This window comes from Callorhinus ursinus, unplaced genomic scaffold, assembly GCF_003265705.2.
Source record: "Callorhinus ursinus isolate GAN/ISIS: 27379988/994484 unplaced genomic scaffold, GSC_fseal_2.0 scaffold1, whole genome shotgun sequence".
Taxonomy (NCBI): domain Eukaryota; kingdom Metazoa; phylum Chordata; class Mammalia; order Carnivora; family Otariidae; genus Callorhinus; species Callorhinus ursinus.
Window position 1 is genome coordinate 65,791,678 of NW_027397063.1, and position 22,029 is coordinate 65,813,706.

General features: G+C 40.4%; 1 protein-coding gene across 3 annotated transcripts in view; it reads left to right on the forward strand.

The window, feature by feature from the left end:
- Positions 1-22,029, forward strand: part of FGF12 (fibroblast growth factor 12) — a 570,000-nt gene that overhangs the window by 184,492 nt on the left and 363,479 nt on the right. The window contains exon 1 of one of the 3 annotated variants that reach the window (XM_025876646.2): positions 2,486-2,597. The exons of the other annotated variants lie outside the window; for them this stretch is intronic. Within the exon in view, the coding sequence (XP_025732431.1) occupies positions 2,507-2,597 (91 nt within the window). The 5' untranslated portion in view covers positions 2,486-2,506. Of the gene's footprint in view, positions 1-2,485; positions 2,598-22,029 lie in introns of those variants that run through there. 3 annotated transcript variants of the gene reach the window in all.

A 22,029-nucleotide genomic window follows, 5' to 3' on the forward strand; every position in this document is an offset into this window, starting at 1 on the left:
CCTGCTCACTCTGCTCAAGTTCCTTGTGGGAACCAAGGCCTTACCCTATTCCTTTGCTACATTTCAAGGAATAGCATTTCTGTCAAAGTAAAGAAACCACTCTAGGCACTGGGTTCCAGAACAGGAGAGCTCTACCGGAAAACTCTCTGCCTCTGCTTGCAGCATGAAGAGCTATTTTTAGATGTTTTCTTTTTGCTAATTGCCTCTCCCTCCATGGGGAATTTCTATGGGCAGAATCCCCAGATGAGCCAAGTTCCTCACTAATTCCCTAAGAAACCGGAAAGACAAAGGCCACAGCCCAGGTTGCCTGGGCCTTGGAACCTCCCCAGTGATCACAGTTCCGTGGCTTTAGAAAGATCATCAAGGACCTGGGAGTCCACAGAGCTTTGGTGATCCCACTGAACAACAGGGCTTAGAGGCAACTAGAAGGAAGGCCTGAATGTATCTCCTTGAGTCTTGGAACCACTCCAAATAACCTTGCCTGGAGCTCAATTCTGAAAGGAGTTTAGAGAATGTGGAGCCAGCAGTGGCTGTGGGCTCAAAAGGCCCTCCAGATTATCTGGCTTTCTTCTACTATCTTTGAGAAGAAAAAGGAAGAGACTTCTGAATGAGTATTTCTCCAAGGAACTTCAACCTTAAGCTTCAACCTTTAGGGAACATCACAGGAACTGTGAAGGTTTAGCCTAGAGAAGGGCAAGAAGAAAGGGATGAAGAAAACCATTTTCACTCCTTTGCAGGAGGTAACTAGCTAGTGGCCTTGGGGCAATGGGTGGAAAGAAAATGAACTTAAGTTTTTGGCTCAATGTCAGGGTAAACCTTCTAACAGGATTTGTGCAGTGAACTATCTGGGGAGCTGGTTGTTCTCTATGACCTGAACTATTCAAGCAGAAATGCTCACATTGGTATGCACACTGGTGTTCGTTGAAAAGTGAAAGTTATCAAAAACCCTACAGGTCGGGGGCTAAGTAATAATAACTGCTAACACTATTATAGCACTTATATCAAGTTTTCCTTTTTTTTTAATCTTCAGCAAGGTAGGTGCTATTATTAACTCTCTTATTGATGAGGAAATTGAGGCAGAGAGGTTAAATAATTTGTTCAAGGTCACACAGCTAGTGGGAATTTGAACATGGGCTGCTTGTGTCCAGCATTTGTGTTTTTAACCACTTGCTGTATCGCTGTCCTCTAAGGTCTCTTCTTGCCCTGAGATTCCAGATAGAGTGGAGTCTGGTCCCATGGTCAGCATTCCTTGTATGCTTCAAACACAAGGCTTCCAAAAGGGCATTGATGGCCTCTGAGAATGAATACACAAACAAACAAAGCCAAGAGGTTGCTGACAGAAGAAAAAAAATAGAGACCTGTAGACCCACAGGGAAGCTCACTCACTGGTCATCTTTGGGGCCAGTTGGCAGAAACAACCTGCCGGAATATCGCACCAGAGCAAAGTGCTTTTGTTTTCAGATTTCCCGCCTCACCTGCCTCTCTGTCCCCACCTGCGGCCTTCCCTTCCTTCTGGCCTCCCTCTACCCCCTCCGCACCCCCCCCAGCCCCCTCGCCCCTCGCAGCCCCTGCCTCCGCACTGCACCTGTGCTAAGCTTTTTCAGGAGACTGGAAGCCAAGGAGACAATCAGGAAGTTGCTAGTTCTCTATTCCACACCCTCTTCCCGGCTCTGAGCCCAGAGTGGTATGTGACTTACCCAAGGTCACAGAGCCCTGATCAGAAAATCCAGGTGTCCAGACTCCCACATCCGCGCTGCGCCTAGGCACACCTTCGCTCTCCTGGCCCGCACCCAAGAGCTTTCTTTATTCCACATCCCCGCCTCTCCACCCCCCCCCCCCCCCCCCCCCCCCCCCCCCCCCCCCCCGGTTCCCTGGAGTCGCTTCTGACGCTCCGCAGCCTCCAGGGTCCAGCCCTTCCTGCGGGCGCTTCTCTTCCGCCGTCTTCCCACGCCGGAGTCGCCCTCGGCAGGCGCGCAGCCCGCGGGAGCGCTCCCTTCCGGGCTAGCTCGGCCGGGCCCCGCGGAGCCCTTCTCGGCGCCCCGAAGCCTTGCACGGCGGGGACACTGAGGCGGGAGGGCGCCGCGAGCTCACCGCCAGACCTAGAGGGCCAGGGCCGGCTCGGGACCCCGTCCTCGTCCCTCCGGGCGCGGGCCCCTGCAAAGGGGCACCGACCCACGGCGACGTCCCTCGCGTGGCCCGTCCACTCACCCTCCCGCCCGCAGCCCTGCCGCTTCCTTCGCGAAGTCCCAAAGAGACGTTCGAGCTTACTGGGGTGTGGCCGCGCCGCCGGCTCCCCCGGGGCTGCCCCCAGCGGAGCGGCACTTCCACCTCCTCTCCTGCCCGGCCGCGGCGCACGCCGCGCTCCTACCCCGCGCGCGGCTCCCTGTCCACCTGGGACGCGCCCACCATGGACTCGGGACCCGGCTGCCGAAGACAGGCCGCCTTTTGGTTGGACAATTAGCGGAGGTGGGCGGGGAGTTGACGAACCCCACACACGCGCTTCTCCATGAAGATTCTTGAGCTTTCTTTGAAGAAAGGAGTGCATATGCTGCAGTGTCTCTGTGGAAGGAGCCTGAGGTCCAGCAACAGCCTAAGTGGTGAGAAAATGTTCTTTCCTCAGACCCGAAGGCTGCAGATGCCCCCATACACCCACCCCTTCCTCCCCCTGGCTCCCTGCGCCTCCCTCCCCTCCTTTATTCTGCTCTGTCAGTGGTAGAAGGAAGGCGTTTCCCCATTGGGGCGAGAGAATGGCCCCGCCGCCGATTCTGTCTTTGGGGGGGGGTGTTTGTGTGTTTGTTTGTTTTTTCATTTTTTCCCTAATCCTTGAAGTCATTTGCGCTTTGTAGAACGCTCTAGCTCTCTAGCGCCTGAACTGGAATCGCGGGTCTCTCCGAGGGCTGCTTATCAAGTGACCTGCTTTCGCACTTCTTCGCGGCTCTCTCCTTGTGACTTGTGAGGGTGGCGTGCGACTTGGAGTTGCTCAGTGTCTCCTCTTGAGAAGTTGCTGGTGCGTTCGGCAGGAGAGGGGACTTTTAAACAGGTGGCTGGCGAGTCAGGTATCTTTTATTTTTCTTGCTTGCTCAGAGAAGTAGACTTCTGGCCCTCGTCGGAGAATAGCTTTGCCCTGGAGATCAAGCATTTTCTGTCCTCGGTGCTGAAACAGGAGAGTCCCAGTGAGCCCTGGGTTTAACCAACCAGGTCCCTCAAAAGGCCCAGTGAGGGAAAGAAAGAAAATCAGACCCTTTTAGTGACCTGCGAATTTAAAAATTTAAATGAAAAAAATACTAAACTAAAATCAAGTAAGTAAAATTCTTTTCTGCTGAAGCCGTATGCGGTGCTGTTTCACCACTTCGTGTTGTGCATCTCTCTCTTTTTTTAAGGTGTAAGTATCCTTTAAAGTGATTGTGTCTATTAACCTTGCAAGTGCCAATCCAATTTTTGTGTCTTTTGGTTTTCTCTCTACAAAATGGGGGTGTGAGGAGAGAGGAGAGGTGCCCCTATTATGTCTAAGTAAGTGTCTCTTTGTCAACTAATTTTTTTGTCCATAAATTGCACGTAACTTTAATAATCAATATTTTAACGATATTATAATAGGTTTCATGTTTAAAACTTCATATACTATTTTGGGGGATCTGATTCATTTGGTTACATACCTATTTTCACCCTGTTCTAGAGCTATGAAGAATATATCTGGAAAGATTAGAATATATATAGATTTCATTCATTTTTTTTCTAAAACTTTGACTTTCTGATTACTCACCACTCTAAATGAAAAGTAGAACTACTTAAAAAAACGTATTAGGTAATTTAACTATATGTGAAATACAAGAATACACTTTTGAAATAAATCAGCAATGAGATCTTTCATTTTTACTTCTGTTCAATTCATAAGATTATTTACACGGTCCTTTTTTTGCCACCATATTTATAAGTGCTAAAAGATATCCAACTGCTCTATTCTAGATTAATATGTTTGATGTTGAGGTTTTGTATTTTGAAAATACATATCTCAGAGAGCCATTTGAGATGTATGTTGATATTATTTCAATTTTCCTTGTCTACATTAAATAAAACATGAATATATTGCAAATTGGATATATGTTTCCTAGATGTGGGTAAAGTTTAAGTATGTACGGTGTGTAATAAAGATAGGGCTCTACCTCATGTAAAATTAGGTAACACATTAATTTACATGCAGAGTCAGTCTCTCATATAATAACAAATCCAAATAGAAGTTATAACATATGTGATGGGGAAGGATAGGTTGTTGCAAAATCATGGGACTTAGAGTCAGAAGACCTAGTTATAGAGGAGTCTCAATAAAATTACTAAGAATCTTTTAAATTCAGTATTTTTATCTGAAAAAAAGTGGAAATAATAGCTCTAGCCTGGTTCTTATATCTTATTTAATCCTAGATTTAACATGTAATCCCTTGAAAACTGTTGTACTTTATTTTTATATATGCTTTTTTATTTAGTGTGTCAGTCGGTATTTTAGAGGATGATCACTCTAGGGGAATTCTTGTAAAATGGTGTGGTCACAAGTAGTGAAGATGAAGGTTCCCTCATACCCTTTCATAGCCAGAGGTATTATACAGAATTACTAAGAGATTATTTCTGGGCACTACATTGCCTTTGTTTGATTGTGGCCTTCCTTAGCTTATGATCTTGGATAACATACATGACCTTGCTGTTCCTTAATTTATTCAAACATGTTGATTGCTATGGTAATAGTACGTACCTAATACGTTGTGGTAAAGATGAAATGAATTGGTAATAGCTAAAGATACTTTGAGTTCTAACTATTTACCAGGCATCAGTCTAAGAACTTTGAGTCTTCCATATATAATGTGCTCAGTATATTTTAGATATTATTATTATTATTGTGTTCCATTTTAACATGATTTCATTCATGTGACTTGTACCATTAGCATGACATCACAGCAATTTTGTGTGAAATGTTGTTATTCCCAGTGTGTGAATACAAAATGAGGTGAAGACATCAGATACATTGTTGTGGAGCAAATTTTTAAGAATAGAACTGGAATGCCCAATTTTAATTTTTTTCAACTTACCTAAAGAGAAATATAATAATATTTTGAACTGTGTTAGAATATTATACCAGCTGCTTCTTCCCCATTATTTTACAGTTGAGGGAAATAAGGGCTACGGGGGAGAAGTGAATAATTGTTTTAGGAAGTTGAGATTCTTCTAATGGATTGCTAAATTTTTGTAATTGGTAAGCATTTCAATATTTTCTTTAGGTTTTATTAAATAAATGGAGTTAAACAAATGCCAAATATCACTAACTTTTGGGCTTCTTAGTATAAATAAAATGTTTTATTGTTCCTGTCTTTCCTCTACAATATCAAATATTAATATCTTATCTAATTTATCCATTATATTAGTCTATAAATCCTTTGTATTTCCGTGGAATAGAGATAGCATGAGCTATCAAATAGAAAACAATCTTGGGGCACCTGGGTGGCTCAGTTGGTTAAGAGGCTGACCTACTCTTCATTTCTGCTCACATCATGATCTCAGGGTCCTGGGATGGAGCCCCATGTCAGCTCCCCATTCAGTGCGGAGTCTGCTTGAGATTCTTTCTCTCTCTCTCCCTCTGCTTCTCCTCCTGCCTGCCTCTGTTCTCTCTCTCTCTCCCAAATAAATAAATAAATCTTAAAAAAAAATCTAGGACAAGGTTAAGTGGGTTGTTTATGGCTATTTCCTGGTATCTTATGATCCTCTTTCTTTTTTTTTCCCATATCTCAAAATGAATTTTTTTTTTTTTATGCATGTGGAGCCTATCTACTGAAAGAAAGTTAAGAAGTTTAAAATTCTAAACAATTCTCCTCAGAGTATATGACCCTTCTACTAACCTGGAAAATGCTAAGTTCTTGGTTCAAAGGGAGAGTGAAGCAAGTTCATTTTTCTCTAGATTTGGGACCTTTACAAAGAAACATAACTCGAAGAGTAGAGATTAAAACAATAGCTTTAATGATTGCTCCCTTTCCTCTCCAGATCTAGCTGGCAGGAAAGCAGAAGCATTTCTATTAAAGAAGGGTGTTAAGGTTATAGGTTTCTCATCACTTTGGTAGGAAAGACCAGTAAAAGAGGGATTCTTTTCCTAACACCCAGGCTCTGGGAAAGTTGCCATAGATACTAAACTGACAGAGGATGACAGTACTTTTGGTAGTGGGTCCCTACAATAGTAGTAACATAAGTGTGCATGCCTCTGTGTGTGCGTACGTGTACAAGGACAGAGGGGAAGCACTGTGCTTGTCTTATCACCCTAAGTGATTCCAGAAAACCAGCCATTGTGCTCTCCTCCTTCTGTGTACAGTTATAACCCTCCTGTGATATTCAGTCAATTGGGGGTTGCTCGGCCTGGTAGCATGGAGGATTACCAAATGTCTAGAGATTGACTTATACAATCACATCAAGTTGCCTTGATGTGGCCTTGAAACACTCCAGGCCAAAATAATTTATCAATCTTAATGAACACACACAACTAAAACCCAGTCACACTCTTACTTTCAAGTACCCAGAACTACCATCTAAATTAAAATTGCCAACTTATAGTCAGTTTGCATCAGCTAGTGTGTGCCTAAGGGATTTAGGCTTTACCTACTCTACAAGATAGTCAAGTGATCCAAGAAAGAATTTGGTTGCAAACTGGTTATTGCTTTAAGCCCATTTCCCAGGAAGGGATCCTCTACAAAGATAGCATTACACGGTTGTTTTCAACTCCTCTCTGCTTTACTTCTTTTTTTTTTTTTTTAAGATTTTATTTATTTATTTGACAGAGAGAGAGAGACAGTGAGAGAGGGAACACAAGCAGGGGGAGTGGGAGAGGGAGAAGCAGGCTTCCCACTGAGCAGAGAGCCTGATGTGGGCCTCAATCTCGAGACCCTGGGATCAGGACCTGAGCTGAAGGCCAGACACTTAACGACTGAGCCACCCAGGCGTCCCTCTGTTTTACTTCTGAGTGTAGAGTCCTTTAATCTCTTTTCTTTTTCTTCAAGGATGTAAGTAACATTCCCAAATTGGGACAAATGAAAATAAAGTATTTATAAATTGAGGATATTTTAGATTCAAATTCAATCTTCAGACATCCATTTCATCAAAAAGCAAATGACAAAATTTACCTTTTGAAACCTTATACTCAGTTGTTCCCATCATTTTAATTTTGAAACATGGGTGATTTCATTGTGTAACTGCCTTCATTTATCTAATCTTGGAAAACTTCATTAAAGAATAATGGATGATTTATACATGGCAATTATCTTTGTTGTAGACTCTTTCTTTGAGCTGCTTTTATGTCATAATCTTAAAATTCTTCACTATTTCAGTGTTGCTCCAGTGGCTAAAATGAGTAAGAATTATGTAACACACAAAGTATCTATCACTTTCTTATGACTTTCATTTTCAAAGGGATTTTTATTGTTTTACATGAGATTTTCAGTGTTAATGTCAGAAAATTCAAGTTAGTTCTTGTTATTAATTCGTTACTTACTTTTAAAAAGCAATTTGCTAAGTGCCTACCATGTGCAAATATAGTAGGTGTTACCACTTTTCACCGAGTATTTCGGGTTTTCCTCTTGGGCACATTGTAGGATGGCATTACCCCATTCCCTTGAGATTAGGTGTGGCCATGTGACTTGCATGAGCAAAAGAAATATGGGCAGAAGTGACACACCTCACTTCCATGTGGAAGCTCTAACAGCCAGAGCACAACTCACCTCAGGTTCTTACCTTTTGATGATGTTCACAGTAGTGGTTGCTCCATCAGCCTCTGTCCCTGAGTATCTGTAATAAATAGAGCCCTACTATGTGACCTATGATGGACAGTTAGCAGAAATGAGAAGTTGAAGTCTTTTAATAGGTAGCTTAGATTTTTAAGACTATTTGTTATCTGGCCTATCCTGATTGATATAGTAGGGCAGAACAGTTTAAAATAACACAATTTAATTGGTAGATTATTGGACTCTGTTTAAGGTTCTTTCCAGCCAAACCCTTCAGTTTCTCTATGACCTCATCTGTAGGATATAACCAATAGATGTATTGGTTTTCTTTTGAAATCTTTGAGTAATTAGTTTAGCATCCCAAGGTATGTGGTTTTGTCATCCTTCTTCTTATAAGTTAGCATGTCTGGAGCCTAGCAGGTCCTTGTTTCTTAAATGATATTTATCTTTCCCCCCAAAATAAGAATGAAGTAATGAAGTTCCACTGATGTTTGAGAATATTCTTTCAAAGTTGTAATTTAATTTCAAGGGTCCTAAGAATGCCAGTGCTCCTTTTCTATATACCCTGAAATGTAGAAACTACCTTTTGATGCCCTCAAGCATATCCTGAAAAGGGAGACCTAGCTACAATACCTGAAAAACAGAGACAACATGGCAGCTCGCATCTCTACTGCAGTTGTGCCAGACAAGGAGAAATGCAAATAAAATTGTTTCTCTTCTCCCATCTTATCAACTGAGAGCTGTGTGCATGGGGAAAAACCAGGGCAGTACCCTATGGTGAAGAGATTGGACTGAATGCTCTCATCTGGGGCCGGGACCAGCAATCCATTTGCCTGGCTCCAGGTTAAGTACAGCAAAAGAGACGAGGGAAGCCAGACTTTTTCCAAAGCCCAGGATACTTGAGTCATGCCAACTAGCCCTTTTTTTTTTAAATTTTATTTATTTATTTGACAGAGAGAGACACAGTGAGAGAGGGAACACAAGCAGCGGGAGTGGGAGAAGGAGAAGCAGGCTTCCCACAGAGCAGGGAGCCTGATGCGGGGCTCTATCCCAGGACCCCCGGATCATGACCTGAGCAGAAGGCAGATGCTTAAGGACTGAGCCACACAGGCCAACTAGCCCTTGACGGTTGTTTACCCCCCCTTCCTTCTGCATCTTAGAATAGAAAGTTAAACATGTCTATGACTTCAGGGGTTACCCTTTTTCAATTTAGCAAACATTCCTTAAGGACTGACTGCATGCATGATTCTGTGTTAAGCACTGGAGACCCAGTAAGATGAAGTATATAAATACACAAGGAAGAAGTATGCTACTAGGCAGGATATGATATGTGCCCAAAGTGGGGTACCAGGGAGCCTCAGTCTGTTTCAGTTTAGCAACCTCTTATCTGAGTTAACGCTCTATGGTAAAATCACTGCACGGAAGGAAAAATTAATTCTGCTCAGGATTCATGTTAATCTCCCTGAACTTGAAAAGCATTTAGAAGTTCAAAATGTAGTACTGACATGGGGCAGGTGGGGGCTCTAATGGAAAGGAGTAGTATTTCTGGATATTTTGCCAGAAGAATGTGTTCATATAAAAATAAGCTACAGATATAATAAAAGCATTTTTTTCCAAAAGTAATCACCCTACAACTCAATTCAAGCCTACCCAGCCTTGTTCATATTCAGATATCCTGCCGAGTTATCTATGTTATGTATCTCCTCTGTCCCTACTTCACCATGAATCCATTTATTTGCAGCCTGGTACAATACACCAGCTTCTAAGAAAGCAAGTTCTCTTCTCTGGTATCAGAGATAGAAAGGGACATCCAGGGAGTACTTATGGATCTATTTTTTCAGTTTCTATGGAATATTTTAGAATGATGAAGCTTTCTTTTGTACTACTTAGTGTATGAAATTGCTATCTTTAGGTCATCTTATTCTCATTGTATAATGTTAGGAATGCCATGTCCGAATATTTCTTCTAAGCCATTAAATGTTGCAGGGCATTTGCATTTCCTAGGGTGCCAATCAGAAAGATGCTGTGAATCTGCCAAGACAATCTCTCTTGCTGTAATGATCTTTCTTGTTGATACATAAGCTTCTAGTACTGTCCTACCCCCTCCACTCATTACTGTTTATAGAAACGATAGCATTGCAGTTGGTGTCACTGATTGCTTACGTTGCTGCTTCAATGAAGCCAGCTGGGATTCGATTGCATGGTCTTTAAATAAAACTTAGTGGCACAAAATGAATCTCTTTTTTGAGGGGAGGGGTGTTGTTGCTAGCTGGATGGTTCTCAAAAGCACTAATTATTTGCTTGACTTGGAGCAACTTGAGAATCCGTGAATCGCCATGTTGGCTCAGTATCTGACCTTGGCACTAAGGAACTTGTGAGTAGATAGCATAGTTCAAATCTGTATGAAGCCACTTTCAAAATGATAGTGTTGAACTCCTTGCCCACAATCTGTTGTAGCATTCAGTATGTAACTCATTGACTGGAGATAGTTCATGTAGCTACCCAAAGGCGGAAGCCAGAAGATTAATTGAGATCATGAATTCCAGGCAACAGTGTTCTGTGACATTCTGGTGACAGACCTGTATTCACAGACAGCATGAGGATGACCTGGAAGTGGTGAGAGAGAGAAAAGTTGGTGCTGCATTTTCTAAAACTGCCACAGTAAGAAAATGGAAGATATCAATAATGACTTTTGGCCTTTTGGCTCCCAAACTTCACTATATGTGAGGCAGGATTCTTCTTTATAGTTATATCATACAGATTAGGAAACTAAGACTTATCCAGGTGAAGATTTATAGGTCTCTATATATTTATTTATTTTCTCTCTTATGTGATTGTGTGTATGTGTCTATTTATGTGATTGCATGTGTGTGTGTGTGTGTGTGTGTATCTTTGATTAAATGCATTCCAAATAGTTAATGTCAATTACCTTTAGGGAGTTTGATGGTACACACTTGTTTTATGCATTACATATTTCTATATTATTTGAATTCTGAAAATGTGTTCCTTTGATAATAAAAGTAGTGGTATTTATTTCAGATTATAGAGTTTCCTGCTCACAGCAATAACCTTTGAAAATGTAAAATCTCAAAAAAAGAAGAAAATCAAAACCACAACCCCAGTATAATCCCTTCCATTCTTTTTGTGTGAATTTTTAAAACAAAAGTTATCACATGAGAATTATATGCTTTGTTTCTTCTCCTGTGATCTTAAACAATTACTCTAAATATGGAAATAGATACTCATATTGAAATATTTGGAAAATACATTTTTTTCTCAGAAGGAATTATAAGAAGCTGTTAATAGTGGTTAGTTGGGAAGAGAAACTCTTGGGGAAGTAAAAAAGGAGGCTTCTTTTTTAGCTTTGTGTGTTTCTGTATTGTTTCTAATGATTTGCACATATTGACATATATATATATATATATATCAGGATATAGCTGGATGGGAAATTGTGGACCATTTGTTTTTTTCTTTTTCTTTTTTACTTATCTTTATTAAAAATACTAATAGATATGCCATTTTACAAAATATTCTTCTAAACATGATTTTAAATTATTTTATTGAATGACATCACATGTCTGTGCTACAATTATCTATTTACCTGCTGTTGTTGGACATTTACATTACATCCATTTTTCTATGCCTTTAAATTTTATCATTTAATTTTTTTGACAAATACCCTTATGCAGAGATCTTTGTGTGTGGTGGGCTTAGGAGATGGTATTCATAATAATTCTTCCTTCTTCTCCTTCTTGTTACCTCCTTTCTTAATCTTAAATTCAAAACAATTGAAAAAATAGACCAAGTTATCAAACAGATAGCTATTAAACATATCTGCTTTCTTACTGGATTGCTGGAGTACTTACTGGCTTAGAGATTGGTCAAAATTGGATTTAATACCTTTCCCCCCCAAAACTAAATCTTGAAATGCAACTCACCAGAGGGAAGCTTTGGTTCTGTAGAGCAGGTCCACCTGCTGAAAAATCCAACCTTGCCTCTGTTGAGCCTCACAGTGGAATCAGAGAGATTTGGGCTTTATATCTACTTCTAAAGGCACATCTGGGTCCTGACCTACTTGTGCCTATCCAGCAACGCAGAGTGTGTCCAGCTGTGGGCAGGCAGATCCACAGAGATAGAGAGAGAGAGAGAGAGAGGAGGGAAGAACCCACAACGAGCTAAGTTTCACCTGCCCCATTTTTTTGGGGCATCCTCCCCAATCTCATCAATCAGATAAGTTTTCCTCTTTCTTGGAAAGGAGTGAGAAGGGTGGATGGAAAAGCAGAGACTCTTCCCATATGTTGGAAAAAGCAGAAGTGGCTCTTTTGTGGACCAAAAAGTAAGCGTGTGAAGTGGGAACAAAGCTTTACTTCTGTAGTGATAACTTTCAAAGGTACAATCATTTTTAAGGTATTGGTATGTTGTTCTCCAGTAACTTACACTTCTAACAGTATAATATTCTCCTGGCTTTGTGTGACCGTGGGCTAACTTCTTGGTCTCCCTGTGCCTCATAGTAAAATGGGACTTAATGACAGTGCTTAGTTTATAGGGTTCTTATGATTAAGTGCGTTCGTGTCTGTAAGGTTCTTAGCCTGTGAAATCCTGAGCACATAGTATGTAGGGTTTTCTGCTCTTCTTTTTCTTATCTTTTATCCCTTGTGGTGGGATAAAATACCAAATGCATGCAGTTAGTGTGTGATTTATCCCATCTCATTCTTTCTCTTAAGGTAGAAAAAAAAATATGTGCAGCATTCTAAATTTTAGGATATATTTAAAATTTCGATCTGTATGTTTAGTTAGCTTTTCTTTGTTGTTTAAGACAGGCCTTTTTTTCTGGTAAAAAGCAATAAGAATATGTATCTAGCCAATTTCATTTGTGAGGATCTCTATTTTTTTCCTTAAAGCAAATAATCACCATAATATCCACAGCATTAAGAATAATTCTGAATTTTATTTCATTGATAGAAACAAATGTAAAATGGTATTAATGGAGTAATTTGGCTGTAACAGGTAATTTGGATGATACTCTTCTAAGTGACTTTTGATAACTGAATTTCTGGAATTAATCATAGTAGCACTAACTTTTTTCTTAATAGTTCATAATACTCAAGTTTTAATTCTCTCTTGTGTATGTAGATTATTTAGACTATCAAGACAGGAGGTAACAAAAGTTATGTTAAATTTTAATATTGTAGGATCAATGTAACTGAAAGAATTCCTGAGTTGCTCAGGACTAAAACATAAATTAACTTTGATTTTCAAGTCCTGACAGCAAGTATCTTTCAGGAGATTGCTGACTTCCCATTCCTTGGCTGTGTTTTCTCTTGCCAAGTAATTTCTAGGAAATACTAAAAGAGTATTTACATGTTCCACAAGTCTGTCCTGGGATGCAAGAACTTTGCCATTCTCCTCTTTGAGTCTTAAGGAAAACCAGACTGTGGGGCTTCAGAATAATGTGCTGAATGCCTGCAGAAAGCAGAGGTGTATAATAGTGCAGAAAAACGGAAAATGTAAAGACAGATATGAGCTGTCACTGCCCTTAGAGGGCATAGGTCATGTCCTTCTCTAAGAGAGCCTTCCAGTCATCTCTCTTTAGCTCCAGCCTATTTCTGCATATTGGATGTTCTGTGTTTCCCCCGGAATTAGGAACTGCTGCTTCAGGTTCCAGAGAGACAGTGAGGTTAGCCCCATTCCCATTCCAAGGTTCATTGTTTTTCCCATCACAGGATGACTGGAAATAGAGCATCCATGCCCTTTGGGAGAAACAGTTACTCCCAGCACAGAGTATGGTCTGATCACTCCTGGTTTAGAAAAAGCAATCATGGTAGTTGTCAGTGCATTTCTAAATGTTTGTATTATTCCATTTTATTTTTTTAAATTTAATTTAATTTTATTATGTTAGTCACCACACAAAACATCATTAGTTTTTGATGTAGTGATCCATGATTCACTGTTTTCGTATAACACTCAGTAGCCCGGTGATGGGTATTAAGGATGGCATGTACTGCATGGAGCACTGGGTGTTATTCCATTTTAAATACTACTGGATGAGGAATGCTAAGCGTATGACCCAGGTAGCATTGCACCTTTCCTCCGTCTTTCTTTTTTTTTTTTTTTCACTTTTATAGCTGAACATTTAATAGGCATTTTTTTCTTTTATTTATTTATTTTTTTATTATTATGTTATGTTAATCACCATACATTACATCATTAGTTTTTGATGTAGTGTTCCATGATTCATTGTTTGCATATAACACCCAGTGCTCCATACAGAATGTGCCCTCTTTAATACCCATCACCAGGCTAACCCATTCCCCCACCCCCCTCCCCTCTAGAACCCTCAGTTTGTTTTTCAGAGTCCATAGTCTCTCATGGTTCGTCTCCCCCTCCGATTTCCCCCCTTTCATTCTTCCCTTCCTGCTAGCTGCTGCTTCTTCTTCTTCTTCTTCTTTTTTAACATATAATATATTATTTGTTTCAGAGATACAGATCTGTGATTCAACAGTCTTGCACAATTCACAGCGCTCACCATAGCACGTACCCTCCCCAATGTCTATCACCCAGCCACCCCATCCCTCCCACCCCCACCACTCCAGCAACCCTCAGTTTGTTTCCTGAGATTAAGAATTCCTCATATCAGTGAGGTCATATGATACATGTCTTTCTCTGAGTGACTTATTTCACTCAGCATAACACCCTCCAGTTCCTTCCATGTTGTTGCAAATGGCAAGATTTTATTCTTTTTGATGGCTTCATAATATTCCATTGTAGACATATACCACATCTTCTTTATCCATTCATCTGTCGATGGACGTCTTGGCTCTTTCCACAGTTTGGCTATTGTGGACATTGCTGCTATAAACATCTGGGTGCACGTACCCCTTCCCTCCATCTTTCTTTCAAAGTAGATTGTAGAAGAGTTTATTTATTTATTTATTTATTTATTTATTTTTTGTAGAAGAGTTTAGTCTGGCATGCTCTTCTTTGCATGATCTCTTCCATAAATTCTTGGGACAAATAAGACAAGCCTTCTCAGATTAAACAAGGATTCTCCAATAGAGAAGCCTAAATGTAGGGAAAAATTCTGTGTGAACTTGGTTCTGCTCAAAATATATCAAATCTAAATTACTAAACAAAATATTTAGGTGGGAAAATCTGCTTCAGTGGTTGGAGAGGTTTTATAGCATCAGAAGCTAGGAAACTGACTCACATTGGTATAATGAGAAAGCCTGGAAAGGTAGTCCCTCTGAAAATAGAGGAGTTTCTATGATAAAGGGAAATTCTAATTTTTATCCTATGGGGCAAAAATTACTAACTCTCTCCCAAAATATTATCCATTTAGGGATAAGAATTTTAATATTCAGCCTCATTGCCTATGCTTTTGCTTAAAGAGTTGAAGATTTTAGGTTGATCAGAGCAAAGACATTATGGAACATCACTTCATTTATATATTGATTCAGCCAGCCTTTACAGAGACCCACATTATGACTCAAGCAGTGGACCTGCAGGAACCCTATTTTTTTTAAGGATTTTATTTATTTATTTGAGAGGGCAATAGAGAGAGAGTGAGAGAGAGAGAGAGCGAGAGAGCACGAGCAGGGTGAGCGCAGAGGGAGAAGCAGACTCTGCTGAGCAGGGAGCCCAATGCGGGATTCGATCCTGGGACTTCAGGATTATGACCTGGGCCGAAGGCAGATGCCCAGCTGACTGAGCCACCCAGGCACCCTGCATGAACCCTCTTCTAAGATAACTCATACTTTGATAAGGGAGACAGTACATGAGCATAAATAATCCCAATTATTAACAGTGTCTATAGTGTGTCATTCTTAGTTACCATTGTCATTATTCTAGAAGGGACTGATATGGTTGTGGCAGAGATAAATTCTCCCCAGTTTTTTTTGTTTTTAGGTTATCTTCTCTGATAATTACTATTTGCTGACTCGACTGTTTGCGTGTGCTCAGTTCAAGTTCTAGTTGAATAGAGTGGTTGTTAATTTGTTTTTATCACTCTAAGCTGGAAATATGTAGCTATAGTTAACATTAGGCAACTAGCCCTGGATGAATCATTACAATTTTATTTTCTAAAACGCAATACATTATGGATTCCATTACCTCAACTGGAAATGATATTCATGGCTTTGGAGTTTGGGAGGCACAAGAAGAAATAGGGGAGAAAATATATGTAATTTGTTTTTAAAGTAAAAATACAGAAATGACCAGAGATTAATATAACACACATTAATATACCTCTGATCAGAATGAACAAATTGTGCACATTATGTCTTATGTATTTCAGATTTTTTTAAATAAAGCGGTCAAATTATTATTGATAAAACTAAAATTTCTTAGAATTGTCCCTAGCTCCATTCCAGAGTGTCTTCCTCTTTCAGGTGTGAAACTAAAATGACTTCAGTATGTGTCCCTCCACGCCATGGATTTATATTCTTAATATGTATCATGTATGATACTGTTTTGAGGGTTTCTAAAATTTATGTAAATGGTCTTGAACTGTATTTACCCCTCTGCATCTTAGTTTTTCACTCCGTTTTGTGTTTTTGAAATTCACTTCTGTTAATACAAATTTATCAAGCTCAGAAACATATAGCCTCGTGTGGGGGACTCTCCTGGAGTAGCTGAGAGCAGACTGTGGAGCGACATTGCCTGAGTTTGACATGACTCAGACTTACCAGTCCTGTGACTTTGGACACGTTTCTTCACTGCCCGCCCCACCCCCAGGGCTTCAGTGTCTTCCTGTGTAAATTGGTACTAACAATAACCCATACTTTCTAGAGATGTGGTGAGGAGTAAAATGAATTAATATAGATGAAGCTTTTAGAATAGTCGGACATTGAGTGCCATGTAAGTATTTTCTTATCTATATGTTTCTTTGGGAATGTGTATTGACTCATCGTAAGAGGAGTAGCCTTGCTTGGCTAATATTCCCTGATTTTTTACATCCATGCTAACTAGAAAAAAAACCTGTGTCCGGGGCTGGCTTCCTGTCAGAGGTAATTGGGCATTGAGTGGGGCTGAAGGGGAAGTTCACCTAAGCTGGAGAATTTAGTGAGTCAGTAAGTTATAATCATCTTCTGATGGCAGCAGCTGCACAGTGGGCTGTCATCAAAGGATTGTGCGGCGTCTGCTGAAGAATGGCCTTATCACTTGGGGGGGTGGTTTCATTGTATCAGTCGGGCTGCAGGGACAACTGAGAGTGGTGTGAAGTCCAGTTCCATTTCCCTGTGGTTGTAAGCTACCCCCTCCCCTCCCCTCTCCCCAGAATTTTAAGTAGCTGAGCTTTGTCATCTCACCTTTGGAACCAAGAGGGAGTGGCTCCTGGTTGAGCTGGATGTAGAATGAGCACTTGCCACTGAAGCACATCCCACTGGAGGTTTCAGAGGAAAAACAAGTGAAAGACTAGATGGAGCTGAGATTGTCCAGTGACCTCAGATCTGTGTCAGGGCTACTTCCTGAGCCACCTGGGCCTCCTAAGCACCTTCCTCCTAGCTGAAAAGAACCAGCTTTCTCAAAAAGACGGAAGGGCATTTCTAAGGCAGAATTAAGACTGAAATGAGGCTTTGTTTTGATTGTTCTCCCCACCTCACGAAGCTTTTTGGCATGACCAAACTTCACGACTCTAATGAACCTTGCTGTCATTCTAACAACACAGGTATTAGGAAACAAACATAATTCCTGTGTTGTAATCTTCTAATGAGAAGGGACCAATTATTATATTATGCATGGAGCATAAGTTATTCAAAATGTAGAATCAGGATATTCGGGTCTTAGCAACAACTGTAGGAATTGGATACACACTTTTATGTGGCCAGTGAGGAAACAGGCCCAGCAAACTTGAGGCAAATGTTCAGAGCCCCATGTCTGTGTAAAGTGGCTGGATCTTTGGAAGCTATACTCTTAGTATACTCAGGATCTAGGTGCTAATTTGGAATCTGTTTCCTTCATTCACTCATTTCTTGACCTTAGGCAAGTTGTTTTTTTTTAACCTCTGTGACCCTCAAAATCCTCATCTGTAAGGTGAGTATAATCATTCTTGCCTCCATCAAAGCAGCGTCTGAAGGTCAGATGAAGCAGTATGCATGCAAAGTGGCAAAATCTAAAAGGCATAATACAGATATAACTTATTTATTATTACTATGGTTATTATGTTTGATGCATTTATGACACAAGGCTATATTGCAGATAAAATAAAGCTCCATTTTATATTGTCTTGGAGAAACAGAAGAAACTTGGTAGAAGCCAGTTTTATCAACATGAAATTCATAGCTTCTTTGGAATAAGAATCATATCTTCCAACAGCTATCACATCTTGTTACACACAAAGTTTTGTGGTGTACCCTATTATAATGCTGCTTGAAGAGGATGCTACTCCCAACAATGGTATCGAACCTTTTCCTTCTGCATTGTGAAGTGGGACGACATGATAAAGATTAGGGCATTTTGTTGATTTAAGCTCACTTTAAATTCTTTTTGCTGATGATTAATGACTAGAGTCTTGCAAAGGGTGTGGAAATGTTCTCCGACATGCAGGCAAAGTTCTATTATTGAAGCCTTGCGTCACTTAGTTCTCAGTCAATGGTGAACAAATCTAAACTATATTAGAGTTTAATTCCTGGGATTTACAGGCACTTTTGTCTCTGAGGCAGAGAGAACAAATAAGCTACTTTTAGGTGTATTAATCACATTAATGAACAGCAGCTTCTAATAAACATAACTTAGCACAGGCAGGAAGAAATAGTAAAAACTCATGTGAGGGCTAGCAACCAGACATATTTTAGACACAATTGGGTTCCTAGTGTGTGTTTGGCAGGGGCATATAGAGCTACAGCAACTCCTGCCCCAAGGAATTCACAGTATGGCAAGGGAAAAAAGATCTAAGAGAAAAAAGATATAAAGAAGACATCTTTAAAGGTAGGTGCTAGACTAAAGGTAGGAACAATTTATCTTGGATGCAGAGAGAGATAAGAGCAGCTCCCTCTGCTCGGTGATGTGTGTGTGTGTGTGTGTGTGTGTGTGTGTGTGTAGTCAAGGAGGCTTATTTGGGAAGGCTTCAGGGGAATATGCTACCCAAGTTGCATTTTGAAGAATAAATAGGCATCCACATCACATAGGAAATGATGAGGAAGGGCATTTTGGGTAAAGGGGAAAATATGCACTAAGGCATGGGGCCAAGAAAGAGCATGTGTTTCAGGCTAAATTTGCTCATTCTTTCCTCCATTCTCTCAGTCATTTATTGATGGTCTACTCTTCACCAGGTACTGTTCTAACTGCTGGGGATTTAGTGGTGAGCAAAACAATGTCTATTTTAAGAGCTTACTTTCTAGTGCAGAAGTAAACAAATAAATAAACAACTAGCATGCATATAATATAATGTGAGATGGTGGCAAGTGCTATAAAGAGACATAAATGTATTAAGGTGATAGAGATTGAAAGGAAGATCTCTTTAGAGACAGCAGTCTTCTCTGAGGGAATGGCTTTTCAAAGCCAAAACTTGCTCTAGCTGGAAGGAGCAGCAAGTGCAAAGGTCCTGAAGCAGGAGTAGGCTTGACATATTCAGAGGAGCAGGAAGGGCAGTGTGGCCAGAGCAAAGTGAGGAAAAATGGTAGGAAAGGAGATTGTTTCTGGCCTTGTAGGCTGTGACAAATATTTTGGAATTTATTTTGAGGATTATGGGAAGTCGTGAAAGAGTTTTGAACAGGGGTGTGATAAGCCATTTACATTTTAAATAGATCACTCTGGCTGCAGTATGAAAATAGACTGTATCAAGGAGACTATTTAGGAGGCTATTACAGTATTTCTGGTGAGAGGATTGGAATAGAGTCATAATGTGTTAGGTGGTAAGACTTGGTCTGATTTGGGATATATTTTGAGGTAGAGCTGACAGGATTTGCTAATTGATTGAGAGAAAAAGAGAAGTCCAAGGTGGCTCAAGTAATTATGCCCGAGCAACTAGAGAGATCTTTGATTGAGCTGGGCAATGAAGAAGGGCAGAACTGCTTCGAAGGATAGATTCAAGTGGTCTGTTTTCCTTAAATAGGACCTAGAATTAGGGTAGAGGCAGAAAGATAGAAAGATAGAGGTAGAAAGATCAAAGTCTGAAATTTAGGGGAGTCCATGTCCAGAGATATGAAATGTGATTCATCAGCATGTAGGTGGTATTTAGAACCCCAGAACTGTATTCAGTCACATAAGGAGTTAGTGCTGATATGAAAAAGAAGAGAGTTAAGGACTAAGCCTGAAGTTCTCCTATATTTAGCCTTTAGGAGTAAATGTTGCCGAAGAGACTCCAAAGGAGAAGCTTGAGGAGTGGAGGCAATTCAGGGAGCGTGACAACAGGAATTAAGTGAAGAAAGTGGCAAGAAGGAAGGAACAGGTGGGTCACATGCTGACGAGAGATCTGTAGTTAGCAGACTGAGAATGGATCTTCAGATTGGGAGATGTGGGGGGTCATCACTCACGTGGGCAAGCAGTTTCAGTGGAGACATGGGTGTGAAAGTCTGATCGGAATGGGCTCAAGAGACTAAAAGGAGAGTTAATAGAGACAATGATTATAAAAAGAATCTTTGTAGGAGTTTTGCAGTAAAGTTATATAGGCAAATGAGGGAATGTGGGATCAGGGAACACCATTTTTATGAGAAATATTATGGCCCATGCTGATGAGAAGGATTGGCTAGAAAAAGGATGCTGTTGCTGCAGGAGAGATGGGGATAATACAAGAGGAAGTGGCTTCCCCTTTTTAACAAATTCCAGGCTTGGAACAGCTACGTTTTAGGCACACCAGACTCTCATTTAAAAACAAGAATAACAACAACAGCAGCAACCACAAAAACAGATTGTTCTACGCTAGACTGCCTAGGGTGTCAGAAAGGTCTATGTGCTTATATTTTTAAAAAGCTCCCCTAGGGGAGCTATATATGAAATATATATATATTCATATATATTTCTATATATGAAATATAGAGCTAGATATGGGAATTTTTGTTTTAGGCAACACCATGTATTTACAGTGGTGTCAAGAATCCATCGACTTGGAGCGGCAGAAGATGAGGCCGCAAATGTTGACATTTTTTTAAAAAGGTTTATTTTTTTATTTGAGAGAAAGAGAAAGGAAGAGAGAACACATGAGCAGGGGCGGGGGCAGAGGGAGAGGGAGAGAGAATCCTCAAGCAGACTCCCCACTGAGCATGGAACCTGATTCGAGGCTCAATCCCAGGACACTGAGATCATGACCTGAGCCAAAATCGAGTCAGCTGCTTAACCAACTGAGACACCCAGGCACCCCTAAATTTTGGCTTTTTATAAATCTTTAATCTCTTAGCTTTGGCTTTTCTTGTTTTGGGATTTCTCCTCCTAAGAATGCTATTAGCATTAGTGACTGGAGGCTGCTAATGGTTTTTGGAGCCTATGTGGTTTTTCTACAGGGCTATGAATGGAAGTGTCTGGTTCTCACAGTTTGTGATTAGAAACACTTTGATTAAGATTTTAAGCAAATAGTTATTGAACAATGATGGCCATTTGCTTTCCTCTCCTGTAGGAATACATAGCAATAGCCATGAAACAGCTGAATATAGCACAAGCATGTACAGGAAATTGGGTTAAAGTGGATCATTAAAATTTACACCTAATATATTGAGTCTTAGCACCCAGTTAGGTGCTCCAACACTTGATTATTTAAAATGAATAATACTGTGAAGGGAGATTGGATCTGAAATCTGAAGGCTCTGTAATTTATAAACTATGTGAATTTTGTAATCTTTTATAATCTTTCCCTGCCTCTGTCCTAGAGTTATGAAGATCAAATGAGTGGAAAGTATTTCATGATTGTTGAAGTCTTACAGATGTGTGTGTGTGTGTGTGTATTATATATAGTTTTTATGTGAATTGTGAAAAACAACTTTTATTTTTTTTAAAGATTTTATTTATTTATTTGACAGAGAGAGAGACAGCGAGAGAGGGAACACAAGCAGGGGGAGTGGGAGAGGGAGAAGCAGGCCTCCCGCTGAGCGGGGAGCCCAATGTGGGGCTCGATCCCAGGACCCTGGGATCATGACCTGAGCCAAAGGCAGACGCTTAATGACTGAGCCGAAGGCAGACGCTTAATGACTGTGCCCCAAAAAACAACTTTTATAATAGTTTTACACTACATGACACAGATATCTTGGAAAAGTGACTATTCACACCTCACAACCATTTGTGATGCAAAGTGAGGCTGATTAAAATGTGTATGTATGTGTCTATCTTTGATCAGTATTGTTTTTATTAGATTTCCTCA